This window comes from Desmodus rotundus, chromosome 9, assembly GCF_022682495.2.
Source record: "Desmodus rotundus isolate HL8 chromosome 9, HLdesRot8A.1, whole genome shotgun sequence".
NCBI lineage: Eukaryota > Metazoa > Chordata > Mammalia > Chiroptera > Phyllostomidae > Desmodus > Desmodus rotundus.
Window position 1 is genome coordinate 72,059,405 of NC_071395.1, and position 15,230 is coordinate 72,074,634.

General features: G+C 55.8%; 2 protein-coding genes across 5 annotated transcripts; one reads left to right on the plus strand and one right to left on the minus strand.

The window, feature by feature from the left end:
- Positions 1–93: 93 nt before the first annotated feature.
- Positions 94–2,024, minus strand: LOC123480217 (uncharacterized). Its single transcript, XM_045199039.2, has 5 exons — positions 1,531–2,024; positions 1,052–1,159; positions 843–914; positions 526–614; positions 94–430 (listed from the first exon to the last, which is right to left on the minus strand). The coding sequence occupies exons 1-5, from the start codon at positions 2,022–2,024 to the stop codon at positions 171–173; spliced, it is 1,023 nt and encodes a 340-aa protein (XP_045054974.2). The 3' UTR covers positions 94–170.
- On the plus strand, positions 1,838–14,918 carry NEURL4 (neuralized E3 ubiquitin protein ligase 4). 4 transcript variants are annotated; one of them, XM_053910555.2, is made up of 29 exons: positions 1,838–3,347; positions 4,239–4,683; positions 4,899–4,964; positions 5,110–5,408; positions 5,575–5,686; positions 5,778–5,866; positions 6,369–6,441; positions 6,589–6,853; positions 7,074–7,255; positions 7,574–7,659; positions 7,781–7,943; positions 8,034–8,232; positions 8,314–8,390; positions 8,506–8,584; positions 8,943–9,118; positions 9,206–9,337; positions 9,697–9,842; positions 9,953–10,177; positions 10,278–10,376; positions 10,463–10,633; positions 10,832–10,996; positions 11,564–11,722; positions 12,044–12,223; positions 12,387–12,474; positions 12,568–12,675; positions 12,781–12,925; positions 13,088–13,200; positions 13,281–13,446; positions 14,215–14,918. In XM_053910555.2, the coding sequence occupies exons 1-29, from the start codon at positions 3,066–3,068 to the stop codon at positions 14,417–14,419; spliced, it is 4,695 nt and encodes a 1,564-aa protein (XP_053766530.1). In that variant the 5' UTR covers positions 1,838–3,065; the 3' UTR covers positions 14,420–14,918. The 4 variants fall into 4 exon arrangements, with proteins under 4 accessions (XP_053766530.1, XP_024420808.2, XP_071075407.1 ...); XM_024565040.3 differs by having other exon boundaries at positions 8,943–9,112; XM_071219306.1 differs by lacking the exon at positions 4,899–4,964.
- Positions 14,919–15,230: the final 312 nt, after the last annotated feature.

The following is a 15,230-nucleotide window of genomic DNA, read 5'->3' on the forward strand; positions in this document are numbered from 1 at the left end:
GGGGAACTCACCCCAGCTGCCCCTCTGCTTCCCTGGGGTCACCTCCCAGCATTACCTTCCCTTCAGGTAGACGGCCCTTGGCCAATCAATGCCCATTGAGAAAGACAGGTTATGGTGGAGAAGGCTTTGGACTACGATTCCCTTGAGTCCCTGGGATCCCACCATAGCTACTAACCCTTGGCTTCTAGGATGTGGTTCCTGGTCACCAGGCCAATCTCAGCTTTGACTCCTCTGGCCAGTCCTCCTGAGCAGCAGCCTCTCTGTACAGACTTGGACCCTGGGTCCAGCATCACACCTTGACCGCCACTGCCCAAACTTTCACTACCCTCACTGCTGTTCTTGTTATTACCCAAGGGTAGGTTTTTCTTAGTCTTGAGGACATTTCCTTCACTGTAGTGTGCCTTGCGGTGCTTCTCAAAATCACTGGAGTCTGTGGGCCAGTTTAAGAGCTCAGCTTTCCTGCCACGCTCTCGCTGAAGGTTCACTCCACTTCCCCATCCATTCAGTTCCCACCCTTCATCTCACGTGTTTTGAGAAAGTCGTCTGAAGACCCTGAGCTTCTGTCATCACTGCCCTGGAGGACCTTGGGCCAGAAATTGTCTGTTGTTGCAAACCTGAAGGGGGGAGGGAGTCTACTTGGGGACACCAAAGGAGAAAACAATGGGGGCAGGTGATAGATAGGGCCAAGCTGGCTGACTCTCCCACTTGGCTGTGGCCTGATGGGAAATGTAGTATCCCCCCATTTGGTGGGGCCAAAAGAAGAGATGGCTCAGATCCCAGAGTTCAGGAGTGGAGGGAGGAAGATGCCCCACATCCCTACTGATCTCTGGCAGGATTCTCACCTCTCTGCTAGTGCCTCGGGAGTCACTGTGTGGGAAGGCCCTGCAAGCAGGTTCTCATCACTGTCCTGCAGCCTGCACAGGAGGGAGGAAGCAACGCAGAGAGGCACTATCCAGTCCCTGGGGCCTCTCTGCCTCTTCCCCTGCCCCCCCCCCCTCCTTTGAACGGGGAAGAGAACGTGGGTTTAGGGGCTAGGCTGAAGGCTCAGCACCTGTGGTAGGGAGTGCCGGGCTCATCCACTTTCATAGATCCGTAGTCCTTGTCAGCTGGGTGGTAGGTGGCCATGATATTCATTTCATCCCAGTGCTGAGACTTTCTCCTGCAGTGGGGGAAGGACACAAAAAAGGGGGAATGGGAGGGGGGAACCTTCTAGTGACCCCCTCCTTACAGTTCTCCCTAATTTTTTCAGTCATTCAAAAACTTTTTCTTCTACCCCTTTGCAGTTCCAGAGGTGGAGGCAGGGGATGGGGTCACACCTAATGATAACCACGTACTACGTAGTCACAATTTATCCTTCCCTGTACCTGCTGCTTCCAAACTTGGAACTTCACATTCCCTCCTCAATTGCCCTCCCCCTACTGTTTTTGTTCTCAGGGCTCCGCCCCTTTCCTCTTGGCTCCGCCCCCTGCAGTATCTGGAACCCCTCCCTCCATGCTCTTTGCTGCCTGCAAGCTCAGCTGTGATCCTCACTTTTCCGCACGGGGGGATTTATGCATCAGGGTGGAGCTGTTGGTTTTTAGGATGCTACGGGGCCGATCCTCATGGGGTTTGTGGGGGTGCAAGCAAGTTGACCCGGAGCGCGGACTGCATCCCGAGTTGTGCACTCCAGGCCCCTCGGACCCAAAGCTGGACGTCCCGGATACAGAGGTTTCAGGAAAAGGGGTATTAAATCCGCCAGGGTACGTGCCGGACGCTAGGCTGTGGCCCACAATCTTCCCAGAATGCTGGTTGGGCCTGGAACCGTGAACCGCTACCACCCCAGAGGGCCGGCTGGAACCAGGGCTTCTAATTAGGATTCCCCCAGAGTGTAAGGGGCGCCCAGAATCGTGAGACAAGACGACGTCGGACGGCAAGCCGGCGCCTGCCTCGACTCCTCTGATGCCTCCTGGCACTCCCCCGGTTACCCCTCCAGGGGATTCCTCGTTGAGGCGGCCTGCTGCTCCTAGAGATTCCTGCTTCTCCATTGCCCCACCAGGGGGCCACTTTCAGCTACCCCGCCCCGCCTCTCAGCTCTACATAGCCCCGCCCCTGAGGCCCCGCTCCCACCGCGGCTGGCGGGGTATGCTGGGGCGGGGGCCCGAGTCCTCCCTCTACGGTCCTAGGAGTCGCGGTGGGCGGAATCCAGGCTACAAGGGGAACTCGGGCTGGGAGCCATCCCCCCGGTTGCCCCTCCCATTTTGTCCCCACCCAAAGTTTTCTTTGTCTTTGGTATTTGCTGCCGTACTTCTCCCGGCGCGAGCCTTGTGACGTCAAAGTCATCCAACCTTAGTGCGAGCGTCGGAGTTGGCTTGTTAATAACTCTGGGGGAATCTTTTGGGAACGTCAGCACTATTACTTTAAACTGCCTGCCGGTGCTTCTTTGGACGTTTTATTCGTGGCTTTAAAATTTAAGTTTGATGGGATTGGAGTTCAGAGCCCTCTTGCACCAAACTTCGTCCACTCTGCCTCCCACGAGAGGTGTGATACAAAGTGGAGGGCTTGCGACACTGTCGCAAGACACGTGGCATCCATGCGGAGAAAAGAGGTTTCTATTTATAAAGTTACCAGTTCCCACACACAGCTTCGAAGCTTGTAGCGAGAAGACACCTCCTCTTGCCGTAAAGTGAATACTTGAAGGTGTCGCCAGCCTCTACTAGGGCGGGGTCGTCGGTAGCGCTATTGCAAAGCTGAAAATGTTTTAGGCGCGAGCACGCCCCCTTCCGTCTTAAAGATGGCTGCGGCCGTCGTTTCTTTCACTGTCGCAAAAACTGCCTGCCCAAGTCTTCACCCCTCTCCGAGCCACTGTCACCTCGTTGTGCCGTAAAGCAAGCCTTCCCGACCCCGTCGTCCTTCTGTTCCCATCGTGATAGTCGTTAATTCCTTAGCCCGGGATGCTTCAGTGCCCGGCAGTGCCGTAAAGCATATCTGGCCCCAGCCCTGGGTCTTATTCCCTCAGGGGGTTTGTGCACCGAGGTTGCTACGGTGCCGCCTAACGCGGTTGCCGCGCGGCCCCGGCGTCAGCTGCGATGGCGGCGGGGTCGGGTGGGAGTGGGGGATCTGGGGGAGGCCCCGGCCCAGGGCCTGGGGGGGGTGGAGGCCCCGGCGGCAGCGGCCCGGGACCGGGATCTGGCGCGAGTTTGGGCAGCGGCGGAGAGCTGCACCCGCGCACTGGGCGCTTGGTGAGCCTGTCGGCCTGTGGGCGTACAGCGCGGCGGCAGCAGCCAGGCCAGGAGTTTAACCACGGGCTGGTGTTGAGCCGGGAACCCTTGCGCGATGGACGCGTCTTCACTGTCCGCATCGACCGCAAGGTGCGGAGCTGGGGATGCAGAACAGAGATGTGGAGAATGGGAGAGGATCAGAGGGAGACGGGGTAGGATAGCCAGTGTAGTCCACATCATCAGGTATCGAAGGGGACCTGACAGACTTAGGACACCAGGTGACGGACAGGAAGGGAGCATAAAATAGAAACATTCAACCTGAAGGACAAGGAGAGCTCGAATTTTTTTAAGTCCCAGGAGAAGGTAAGGGACATGGGACCTCACGCCTTAGAACGACTAGGGAACAGACCTGGAACCATGTCTGGGAGTTGGGGGATGGAGAGATGTCAAAGATATGATGGGCGGAGAAGAGAGAACTTAGGAAAAAATAAACCTTTGAAGGACAAACTCAGGGTTGGGTGGGAAGAACGGTTAAGGAGAGCTACTCAGGGAGAGGGAGGTCTGTGTGCTTGTATGTGATTTAGTGAAGAGGACGGAGTGAATCTGAGTGGAGCCAGAGTTTAGGAGAGAATTGGGCAGGCAAAAAGAGGGATATACAAGAATAAGGAATATGGGCATGGAGAGCTCATTTGGGTGGTTGAGAAGCCACAGAGACCAGCGAAGTTAGAGGAGGCAGGGAGCTGGAGCCAGGGAATTTAGCCAGTATGAAAGGGAAAGGACTCATGTAGACACTGAGCATTCAGAGTAAAGAGCACAGTTGCTAGGGACAGCGGACTGAACAATTCCTGAGACAGAGTGCGGAAAATTACCTGTAGGACTGCACCTCTGGATTAGTGTCTCATGTCTCAAAAGAGAAAAGTCAGTTAAGCTGTTTGAGAGGTGGGGGGAGGAGGACACAGTGGCCTATGAATTGTGGTTTCCTAGTTGTGGGAGACCCATTGGTGGCCCATCCTGAGCCTCTGTCCATCACCCCTATCACAGGTCAACTCCTGGAGTGGCTCCATAGAAATTGGTGTGACGGCACTGGACCCCAGTGTGCTGGACTTCCCAAGCAGCGCCACAGGGCTGAAGGGGGGTTCATGGGTAGTGTCGGGCTGCTCGGTGCTGAGGGATGGACGTTCTGTGCTGGAGGAGTATGGTCAGGACCTGGACCAGCTTGGCGAAGGGGACCGTGTGGGCGTGGAGCGCACAGTTGCTGGGGAGCTGCGGCTGTGGGTGAATGGGCGAGATTGTGGTGTGGCTGCCACAGGCCTGCCTGCTCGTGTCTGGGCTGTTGTGGACCTTTATGGCAAGTGCACCCAAATCACTGTGCTACCCCCTGAGCCAGGCTTCAGCCCTCCTACTCCCATCCCTACACCTCCCCTTGAGCTCTCCGCTCCCCCTGAAGATTCTGCCTTGGCTGAACAGGGGACCTCTAGGGATGAAGGTGAGAACACAAGCCGGAGCAGTGGTGGAGGGGTGGGGCAGAGGGGATGGCTGAAGTGAAATGTCTTGACGAGTGAGGCTGGGTGTGGGCAGGGCCACTCAGACCCCTGAGTCTGTTGAAGGGGAGAGCAGGGGCTAGAGGAGGGGCTCTCCTGGCTGTGGGCCCTGCAGCAGGTGCTGAACCCTTATTCCCCTCCCATCCTGCCTGGTCCCCAGCCTTCATGGTGTCCCCAGCACAGGCCCGGCCGGAGACGTTTCCTAACAGCCTTGAGTCGCATAATGGTGAGGGCTTCTGGGAGGCCCTGGGAAGGGGAGTGGGAAGTGAGGCGGACAAGGGAGGGACCTCAGGAGAGGGGTAGGGAGACAACTGCAAGCCTGCAGGTGTAGATCCTTATTTCAGCTTCCTTCCTTTACCCTGCTGCTGTAGACTTTGCCAGCATGGAGCTCTCTGAGGTGGTGAGCAATGCCATCCTGTCTGCTTACAATGGGGGGCTCCTAAATGTGAACCTGAGCTCCCCACCAGCAGGGGAAGGACTAGGGTCTAGCTGTGCTGCCACTTCGCCCATCCTTACTTCCAACGACGCCCTGCTTTTCCATGAGAAGTGTGGAACTCTCATCAAACTCAGCAACAACAATAAGACGGCTGAGCGTCGCCGGCCCCTGGATGAGTTCAACAATGGGGTTGTCATGACCAACCGCCCACTCCGGGACAATGAGATGTTTGAGGTGTGCAAGATCCTAGGGTCTGGCTGACACCTCACCCTCTGGGAACTGAAGATGCGGCTTGATCCTTGCTACTGGCAGGGTGGGGACTGGGGAAGGACCAAGGGCTGTTGGTCTTTCCTCTGCATTTACACACCCACTTCTCCCTTCTGCTAATATTCCACCCCAGATCCGCATTGACAAGCTCGTAGATAAGTGGTCAGGCTCCATTGAGATTGGTGTCACTACCCACAACCCCAACAATTTGGAATACCCCGCCACCATGACCAATCTGCAGTCAGGTACCAGCCACTGGCGGGGTGGAGGCACGGGCCTGGGCTCACTGAAGTGCAGGGAGCTTGTACCCTAACTGGGGTGTGTGCTTTCTCCTAGGCACCATCATGATGAGCGGCTGCGGGATCCTGACCAATGGCAAGGGCACCCGCCGGGAGTACTGTGAATTCAGTCTGGACGAGCTGCAGGTGAGGCTGGGACACAGCTTGGGCCACTCTCCAGGGGAGTCTCAGGGTACCGCATCCCTGCCTGGGCACCATGGTCTAGAGCAGGACCCTTTATCTTTTGCCTGAGATTCCTCCTAAGAAGGCAAGGTTGCCCTACAGTTGGGCACTCAGATCTTTGGAGTCAGATGGGTTGTGGTAGTGACCTGAGTGAGATAAGAAGCTTTCCCCCTTTGGTAGTTTTTTGGTTCTTTTCCTTAAACGTCTAAAGCAAGCATGTTAGTCGTGTTTCATAGATTGTTGTAAGGGTTAAACAAGCTGATGGTTATAAGGTGACTCACTGCAGTGCCTGACTTGCATAAGCATTCAGGGTGGTCTTGAGACTCACAGGAGCTGTTCGGAGCTGTTCCCCGGTGATGTGGGGTGATCGGAAGGCTCTCGGACTGCTCTGTTCTCACGGTTCCCGCAACTGTCTGGGGCCTAATTGTGGATGAATTACAGACTGTCATTTTTCTGTTTTGAACAGGAGGGTGATCACATTGGTCTCACGAGGAAGTCCAACTCTGCCCTCCACTTCTTCATTAATGGCATTGATCAGGGTAAGGGGAAGTTCAGAGAAGGCTTTTGGGCCAGGGCTTTCAATGGGGTGGTCTGTACCTCATCCTCCTGTCTCTTTGTTACTCGATCCCCCTATATTTGATTCCTCTCCCCTCAGCCCCCTATTCCTGTGCCTTCTACCCCTACAGGTGTGGCCACCCCATTGACACCTCCAGTGGTATACGGTGTAGTGGACCTGTATGGGATGGCAGTGAAAGTGACCATCGTCCACAATAACAACCACAGTGACCGTCTACGCCGGAATAATGCCATCCTGCGGGCACTGTCTCCTGAGGGTGCTCTCCGCCGTGCTGCTCCTGCTGCCCAAGCAGAACCTGAGCGCCTGCTCTTCCATCCCAACTGTGGCCAGAAGGCAGCCATAACCCACGAGGGACGCACTGCTCTGAGGCCCCAGTATGGCCCATGGGGTGGGGAGAAGCCTGCAGAAGGGACTCTAATGGAATCGGGGGAAGGGGTAGGGAAGTGGGAGCTAGAGTGAGTCTGATCCGGGATGTCTTAGACAGAAATGGGGTGAGCCTCTTGAGCGTGATGTTTATCTGGTTGACGTGGACTAAGATCTGGCACGTTTGGAGCTTGTGTTAGGGGTCTGAGTTCCCACTTGCTGTGCCCTCAGTGCCACTGATGACTTCAATCATGGCGTGGTGCTGAGCAGCAGAGCCCTGCGGGACGGAGAGGTATTCCAGGTGCGCATCGACAAGATGGTGGACAAATGGGCTGGCTCCATTGAGATTGGTGTCACCACCCACAATCCTGCCTACCTCCAATTGCCCTCCACCATGACCAACTTGCGTTCTGGTGAGCTCCTAAGAAGGGCAGGGCCAGGATAGGGTCCTAGGGAGGAAGCTGTCCTCACAGCCCTGACACTTGTTCTCCAGCCTCTTTTTCACTTGTCACACTGTGACGACTGATTCCGTGGCGGAGGAGTGCCGCATGGACGGGGCGTGTTGACTGGCTTGGGGACAGCAGTTTTCTTGTCCTTCCCTGGGAAGAAAGCTGACAGAGAAAAGGCAGGCTGGGCTAAAGGCTTTGGGGCATAACATGGGGACTGCTGTACGAAGGAGAGGAGTCCTGGCTTCTGAACCTCATGTCCTCTGCTACTCCTTGTCCCCCTAGGGACCTGGATGATGACTGGGAATGGAGTGATGCACAATGGGACAACCATCTTGGATGAATATGGGCACAACCTGGACCGCCTCAAGGTGGGAGAGTGGATGTGCTGCCAGGTCTCAACATTGGGGAGTAGCCAAGGTGGGGCTGCTGCAGGACCAGCCCAGGCAGGGACTCTACCTGACTCCTCACTCTAGCCCCCCTTCTTCCAAGGCAGGGGACACGGTGGGCGTGGTTCGGCGGGAGGACGGGACTCTCCACTTCTTTGTCAATGGGATGACTCAGGGCCCTGCTGCCTGGAATGTGCCTCCGGGCGTCTATGCTGTTGTGGATCTCTACGGCCAGGCGGCCCAGGCCACCATTGTGGACGACGTGGGTGAGGGCCGGGCTGGGCAAGGGCAGGAGGGTGGTTTTGGGAGGACTCAGAGACAGCTGTATGCCTAATGGGTGATGTCCCCTCTTGCAGAGGTGACTGCAGTTCCTGAGCCACTCCCTGAGGGGAACAACCAGATGTCTCCAAGTTCCCCGTCATCAGGGGCCGGGGGCTCTGACCTGCGCTTCCACCAGCTGCATGGCAATAATGCAGTCATCACTAATGGGGGCCGCACTGCGCTCCGACACAACTGCCGCAGCGAGTTCAATGATGCCATTGTTATCTCCAACCGGTCAGTGTCTGCACTTGCACGTCCCCGTGCCCAGCCTCAGCAACCCAGTAGGGCCTGTCTGATCGCCACTGTCCCTGACAGGGCCCTTCGGGATGGAGAGCTGTTTGAAATTGTCATTCAGAAGATGGTGGATCGCTGGTCAGGCTCTATTGAGGCTGGTAAGGGACCTCTGTGTGTGTGTGTGTGTGTGTGTGTGTGTGCGCGTGTGCTGGGGGAGGTGCTGGCTGCCTATAGCTGGGGGCTTGGCTCTGACCTACCCCTGCCTCCTCCTAGGAGTGACTGCCATTCGGCCAGAGGACCTTGAATTCCCCAACACTATGACAGACATTGACTACGATACTTGGATGCTAAGGTTGGGCTGTTTGCTTTGGGCACCAGCTGGCAGGGCTGGGTAGAGCTGGTTGGGATGAGGGAAGCAGGGTTTCAGGCCTGTGGTAGCCACAAACAATAACAGACCTAGGGAATCTGGCTGCCTCTTCTCTTTAATTCTTGGAAACCCTTCCACAGGGCTCAACCATCCTTCCTTATAGGGTATTTACCACTTTTTTCGTGAGAGGGAGCCCAGGGATGTAGGAGACAGAGTTGGGTCTCAGATCCCAGACTGAGATCCCCATCAAGGCACTCAAAGATTCTGACAGGTAGAGACTGGACAGGGACCTGTATGGGGAGGAAGCTGGATGGCTGATTTGCCCCTTTTGCCATTCTCCCAGTGGCACAGCTATCATGCAAGATGGTAATACGATGCGCAACAACTATGGGTGTGACCTTGATGCACTGGGCACCGGTTCACGTATCGGCATGATGCGAACCTCCAAGGGCGATCTGCACTACTTCATCAACGGCCAGGACCAAGGCGCCGCCTGCTCAGGCTTACCTCCGGGTAAAGGTGACTACTCTGTGGCTTTCAACCTGCCACCCCCAGCCTGGCCCACCCTGGCCTATCAAGGTTCTGACTCCTTCCTTTCTTACCCAGAGGTGTATGCGGTAGTGGATCTCTATGGCCAGTGTGTCCAAGTGTCCATCACCAATGCTACCGGCCCCATGGACAACAGCCTGGCAACCAGCAACACCGCTACTGAGAAGTCATTCCCCCTGCACTCCCCAGGTGCAGCCAACAGAGAGGGAGGGTGGGCTCTGCTGCCTGCTGTGGGTCTGAGAAATACAACTTCCACATCAGGGAAAAGGGAGGGAAAAACCCATGGTAGAAAGCAGCCAGGAAGAGGGCAGGAGTTTATACCTGTTGCACAGGGCCTGGATACTTCCCTGCCACAAACGGGCCGGGACACCATAAGCTGGGCATACCAGATCTTGCTGTGGTGAAAAGAGGTGTCAGAGGTCTTAAAGGAGTAATGGCTGATGGGACCTTATGTCAGCTTCCTGTTTCACCTGAAAGCTTTGCTCTGCATCCTGTCTGAAGCTTGCTGCCCCAGTTCTACCCTTTCCTTCGGTGCCGTCTTTCCACAGTGGCTGGCGTGGCTCACCGATTCCATAGTACTTGCGGCAAGAATGTCACTCTGGAGGAGGATGGCACGAGGGCAGTGCGTGCTGCTGGCTACGCTCATGGCCTTGTCTTTAGCACCAAGGAGCTCAAGACTGAGGAAGTCTTTGAGGTGGGCTGTGGAGATGTGACAAAGGAGGCTTCTAGGCCCTTTGCAACAGGGCCAGACTGCTTCCTGCCCCCCTGCCCCCACATAGTGCAAGCTAATATTTTCTCATACAGGTGAAAGTGGAAGAGCTGGATGAGAAGTGGGCAGGTTCCCTCCGGATAGGGCTGACCACACTAGCACCAGGGGAGATGGGGCCTGGAGCAGGTGGTGGACCTGGCCTGCCTCCCTCCCTGCCAGAACTCCGGACTAAGACCACCTGGATGGTATCCAGCTGTGAAGTGAGGCGCGACGGGCTGCTCCAGAGGATGAACTATGGCCGGAACCTAGAGAGGCTGGGGGTGAAGCAGCTGGATCCAGAGATAAGGGTGGGGTTGGGAGTGGGGATGATGGTAGGGAGAGGTGGGTTGAGCATCCATTGTTGTCCCATCTTGGTCCTAGGTTGGGAGCCGTGTGGGCATTCGGCGGGGGACAGATGACTCGATGCATGTCCTAGTAGATGGAGAGGACATGGGGCCTGCAGCCACTGGCATTGCCAAGGTAGACCCAAGACTTACCTTAGATTCTGGAGATGGGGTTGAAGTCTTCTACTCATCTCCAACTTCCTGGGTCTTTTGTGCCCCCAGAACGTGTGGGCAGTGTTGGATCTATATGGGCCAGTGCGGAGTGTGTCTATTGTCAGCTCCACAAGGCTAGAGGAGCCAGAAGGCACACAGCCTCCTTCCCCCAGCTCCGACACTGGAAGTGAAGGCGATGAAGGCGATGAGGATGATGAGGACGAGGAGCATGGCCTGGGAGTAAGGCTGCAACAAGGCCCTCTGGGCACATGGATGAGAGGTTTGGTGGGCCATTGGCCACCAGCTCATTTTTGGGTTCCTCAGTCCTGTCCTGGATGGATAGAAGCCTATGTGCAAGCTCCGTGTAAACTCCAGTGGGGTGGGTGGCCTGGGCCTCACATCAGCAACCCCAGCAGCTCAGTCTCTCCTCCACACCAGGGCCAGGATCAGGTGGCCATTATGCCTACAGCCCTCGAGTTCCTGGAAAACCATGGAAAGAATATCCTCCTATCCAATGGGAACCGTACAGCTACACGGGTGGCCAGCTACAATCAGGGCATCGTTGTCATCAGCCAGCCCCTGGTGCCCCAGCTGCTGGTCCAGGTGGGCCTCCTTTCCTTATCCCCTCCTTGCCCCCAGCAACTCTTACTCAGGGTGACCCAGGGCCAACCCTACTGGAGCAAGGCCTTTCTAGATTGAGGACAAAGTGGAAGGTAAATCCCTTGAATGAGCTTTTGTTCCTACCGTGTGATGGGAGTTGCAGGTTGGTTACCAGGAAGTGCCCACCTTGTGACTGATGATGTTGTAGGGAAGAGCTGGAGGATTCCAGGGGAGGGGCCTAATCCTGCATGTGGGAGCAGGGAGGGCTTTCCATAGGAGAGGCCCTTCTACTGCTACCTGAAAGATGTCACTGTTAGCCAGGGGAAGGGAGCCTCTAGGGACAAGAATCCTTAGAATCGACAAAAGAGCAAGGCTGAAAGAGGAAAGGAAATAAGTGAATTTTCAATTTCCGGTCCTTCTAAGCCTTAGAAGGGACAGCACCCCAGGCCACACTTTGGGAGGTGTCATCTTTCTCCTCAGCTACTATGAGAAGCTGAGAAGCGTGGGTGTGCTGGGTGGGTGGCCTCTTCCTAGGAGGCCATAACTGGGGAAAGCCACCTTCTCCTCCAGATACGGATAGACTTCCTGAACCGGCAGTGGACATCTTCCCTGGTTCTGGGAGTCATCACCTGCCCACCTGAGAGGCTCAACTTCCCTGCTTCTGCCTGTGCCCTTAAACGGGCAGCCTGGCTGGTGCGGGGCCGTGGGGTCTTCCACAATGGCCTCAAGGTGGGTAGGGAGTGGAGAGGAGTGAGGGGCCAGGTCTCTGGGTAGGGAAGGGCTGGTCAAAAAGGAGGAGGGGGGCCCTGAGGGATGAACTTACACAAGGACCTGAGTATTATTACCTGGACGGTCTTGGGAATGCTGCCTCCTCCTATGCCCCTACACTTGAGAATGTTGCAGTTGGGGAAAGGGGAGGTGGAGCCCAGACAGTGGACAAGTGTGGAGGCAAAGCCCAGGGAATGACAATCCAAAACAGAGTGAAGGGTGGAGGTGGGTGCTGCTGGTGGGAGTCTGATCTCTGGGAAGACAGTAGGTCTCTCCTCCCAGATCTGTGAGAAGTTTGGGCCAAATCTGGACACGTGTCCTGAAGGCACCATCCTGGGACTACGGCTAGACAGCTCTGGGGGTCTGCATCTCCACGTCAATGGGATGGACCAGGGGGTGGCTGTGCCAGATGTCCCTCAGCCCTGCCATGCACTCGTGGACCTCTATGGGCAATGTGAGCAGGTTAGTGGCAATGGAGGCAGGGAGGTGGGAGTGCTGGGAGACGTCCAAGTAAAGAGGAAGTCTGTTGTCTAAAAGGAAGGGATCTAAAGGAGTCTAAAAAGGAAAGCATCAGCAGGCCCTGGAGGCTGGTCACACTCTAGCTGACCACCCCTCTGTTCTACAGGTGACAATTGTGAGTCCTGAACCAGGAGCTGCCAGTTTGAAGAGTGCTGGAACCCAGGGGGACATGGAGAAAGCTGACATGGTGGATGGTGAGCCAGGCTGAAGGGACCAGGACCCTACCCCACCCCACCCTGTACATCTAATCCCATTTCTTGTGATCTCTGCCCCCTCTGCTCCCTCAGGGATCAAGGAGAGCGTGTGCTGGGGTCCATTGCCCACCGCCAGCCCTCTCAAGAGCTGCGAGTACCATGCCCTTTGCTCCCGTTTCCAAGAACTGTTGCTGCTTCCTGGTGAGTACGCAGTCCCCTAGAACCTGCCTCAGTCAGAAGGAGGCTATGTGGTTGAAACTCAGGACAGGAACCATAGCACCAAGTCTGCCACTTACTCTCCCACAGAGGATTATTTTATGCCTCCACCGAAGCGTAGCCTGTGCTACTGTGAGTCTTGCCGGAAGATGCGAGGGGATGAGGCCCACAGGCGCCGTGGGGAACCTCCCAGGGAATACGCCCTACCCTTTGGCTGGTGCAGGTTCAACCTCAGGTACATATGGGGCAGGATCATGTGTATCCCTTGCTGTTCTTTGCCATCTTGAGAAAGGAGGATCCCAAGAGGGTGCATGAAGTGACAGAACTGCATGTCTAGGGGATGACCTTGGGGAGACAGTGACCTTTGTCCTATCTGCCCTATCTATTCACTTCTTAGGGTGAATCCCCACTTGGAGGCTGGGACACTATCTAAGAAGTGGCACATGGCATATCACGGCAGCAATGTGGCAGTCATCCGGAGGGTGCTGGACCGAGGGGAGTTGGGAGCAGGTACCGTAGCTCTGGCAGAACCAGAGCAGGCTGGGCCTGTGGGCCGAAGCAACATTATACTGACCCAGTTCTCCTCACAGGCACTGCCTCCATCCTGAGCTGCCGGCCCTTGAAGGGAGAGCCAAGGGGAGGATTTGAGGAGTCAGGCGAGAACTGCGCACCTCCTCGGGAAGAGCAGCCCCCTCCAGTTCTGCTTTCTCCCTCCCTCCAATATGCTGGGGCCGAGACCCTGGCATCCAAAGTGCAGTAAGTACATGGGAGGCCCCAGTTTTGCCTTCCCCACTCCCACCTTGTTTTGCTAGTTCCTCAGTCTCCATCCCAACCCTTTCTTCATATGTTTGTTGAACAAGTGCCACTTCTTTCGTGCTATCTCTGAACAAAAAGGGGAAACTTGTTCTTGTAGAACTTAAGTTTTTTCTCTAGAATGTTTATGCATAATAAGTGTTTAGTATTTTTAAAGGTGAAAGCAGTACTATGGAAACAAAAAGTAGAGTGGCGGGGAAGTGGATTAGAAGTGTAGTTGAAGCCCTTCCTGGTGTAGCTCAGTGGATTGAGCAACAGCCTGCGAACTAAAGGTCGCCAGTTCGATTCCCAGTCAGGGCACATGCCTGGGTTGCAAGTCAGGTGCCCAGTTGGTGGCATGCAAGAGGCAACTGGTCAATGTTTGTCTCATACATCAATGTTTCTCCACCTCTTTCTCCCTCCCTTCCCCTCTCTCTCAAAGTAAATAAAATTTTTTTAAAAAGAAGTGTGGTTGGAACAGGCATACTAAATAGGGTAGTCAGGTTAGATATCATTAAGGTGAGATTTGAACAAAGGTTGGAGAAGGGGATGAGGAAGTTAGCTGAGCAGGCATTGGGAGGGAGACCATTTAGACAGAAGAGCTAGATCCAAGTCCCTTTTATAAAGTGGGAGTGATTCCTAGGAACAGCAAGGCCAGTGTATTGGTCGCCGTTAGCAATTGGAAGAGGAGACAGAGGCCTCACCACCCTATTTTTACTTTTTGCCTGACAGATTCCGGGACCCCAAATTCCAGCGGACACACCAGGCCCAGGTGGCTTTCCAGGTGTGTGTGCGCCCTGGCTCCTACACTCCTGGCCCTCCTTCTGCTGTCCTCAGAGAACCTCCTGACCCTCACTTCAGCCAAGCCGAACTTGAGTGGATAACCAAGGAGAAGGGGGCCACACTCCTCTATGCCCTGCTGGTACGGGTGGAATGAGGAGGGGAGACCTCATTACTACAAGCACAGTTGGGCTTTGGGCCCACAGACTCTGAGTGAGGACTGCCTCCACCTCATTCCAGTGACCCACAGCATGCATGGTGCTCAGTCTGGCAGACGCACAGGAGCATGTAGGCAGTCTTTCAAATTTAGATGGGAAGTGGAGCACATCTCCGTGTCCAGGGCCCCAGAACACTCACTCTGAGGCAAAGGAGTGTGTGGGGAGCCCAGCTCCAGGCCCTGGGTAACCCCTGTTCATGCACTGAGTTGGGGAACAGGACTCCCTACCTAAGACTCCCCACCCCCGTATCACTTAATTTATTTGTTTTTGTTCTTGGTTACTGTGAATCCCAAAGGAGTCTCTCTGTGCCCCACGTGAAGCTGCTTTTCCCTATGGCCACTGGGCGAGAACTGGGAAGGGCGAGCACAGTGGAGGGGGGTTGGGTCCTCTGTACAGTTGTCATGATTTCCGAAGGAGCCAATAAACACCGTCTCTGAGCATTTGTCTCGCTTCTCTTGCACGCCCTAAGGGGATCACCGGCCCTCCCAGTCAGGGTCCCCGCCGCGGGATCCGTGTTTCGCGGCTTGGGGTGTTTCACGGCTATCGTGCCAACAAGAGCCGCGGTCAAGGGTGGTAGGTGCGTGCGGGAGGTGGGGGGGGGGGGGGCGTGGAATGATTTGGACTTCACAGGCACCCGTCCACGGCACTTCCGTCTTTCCTTCGCTGCCCAATCCGTGAAGCCGCAGATGTTCTGACCTCGGAAGGATTAACCCCCGCCACCGGATGTGACGGAGGGCCAGGGCTCGCAGG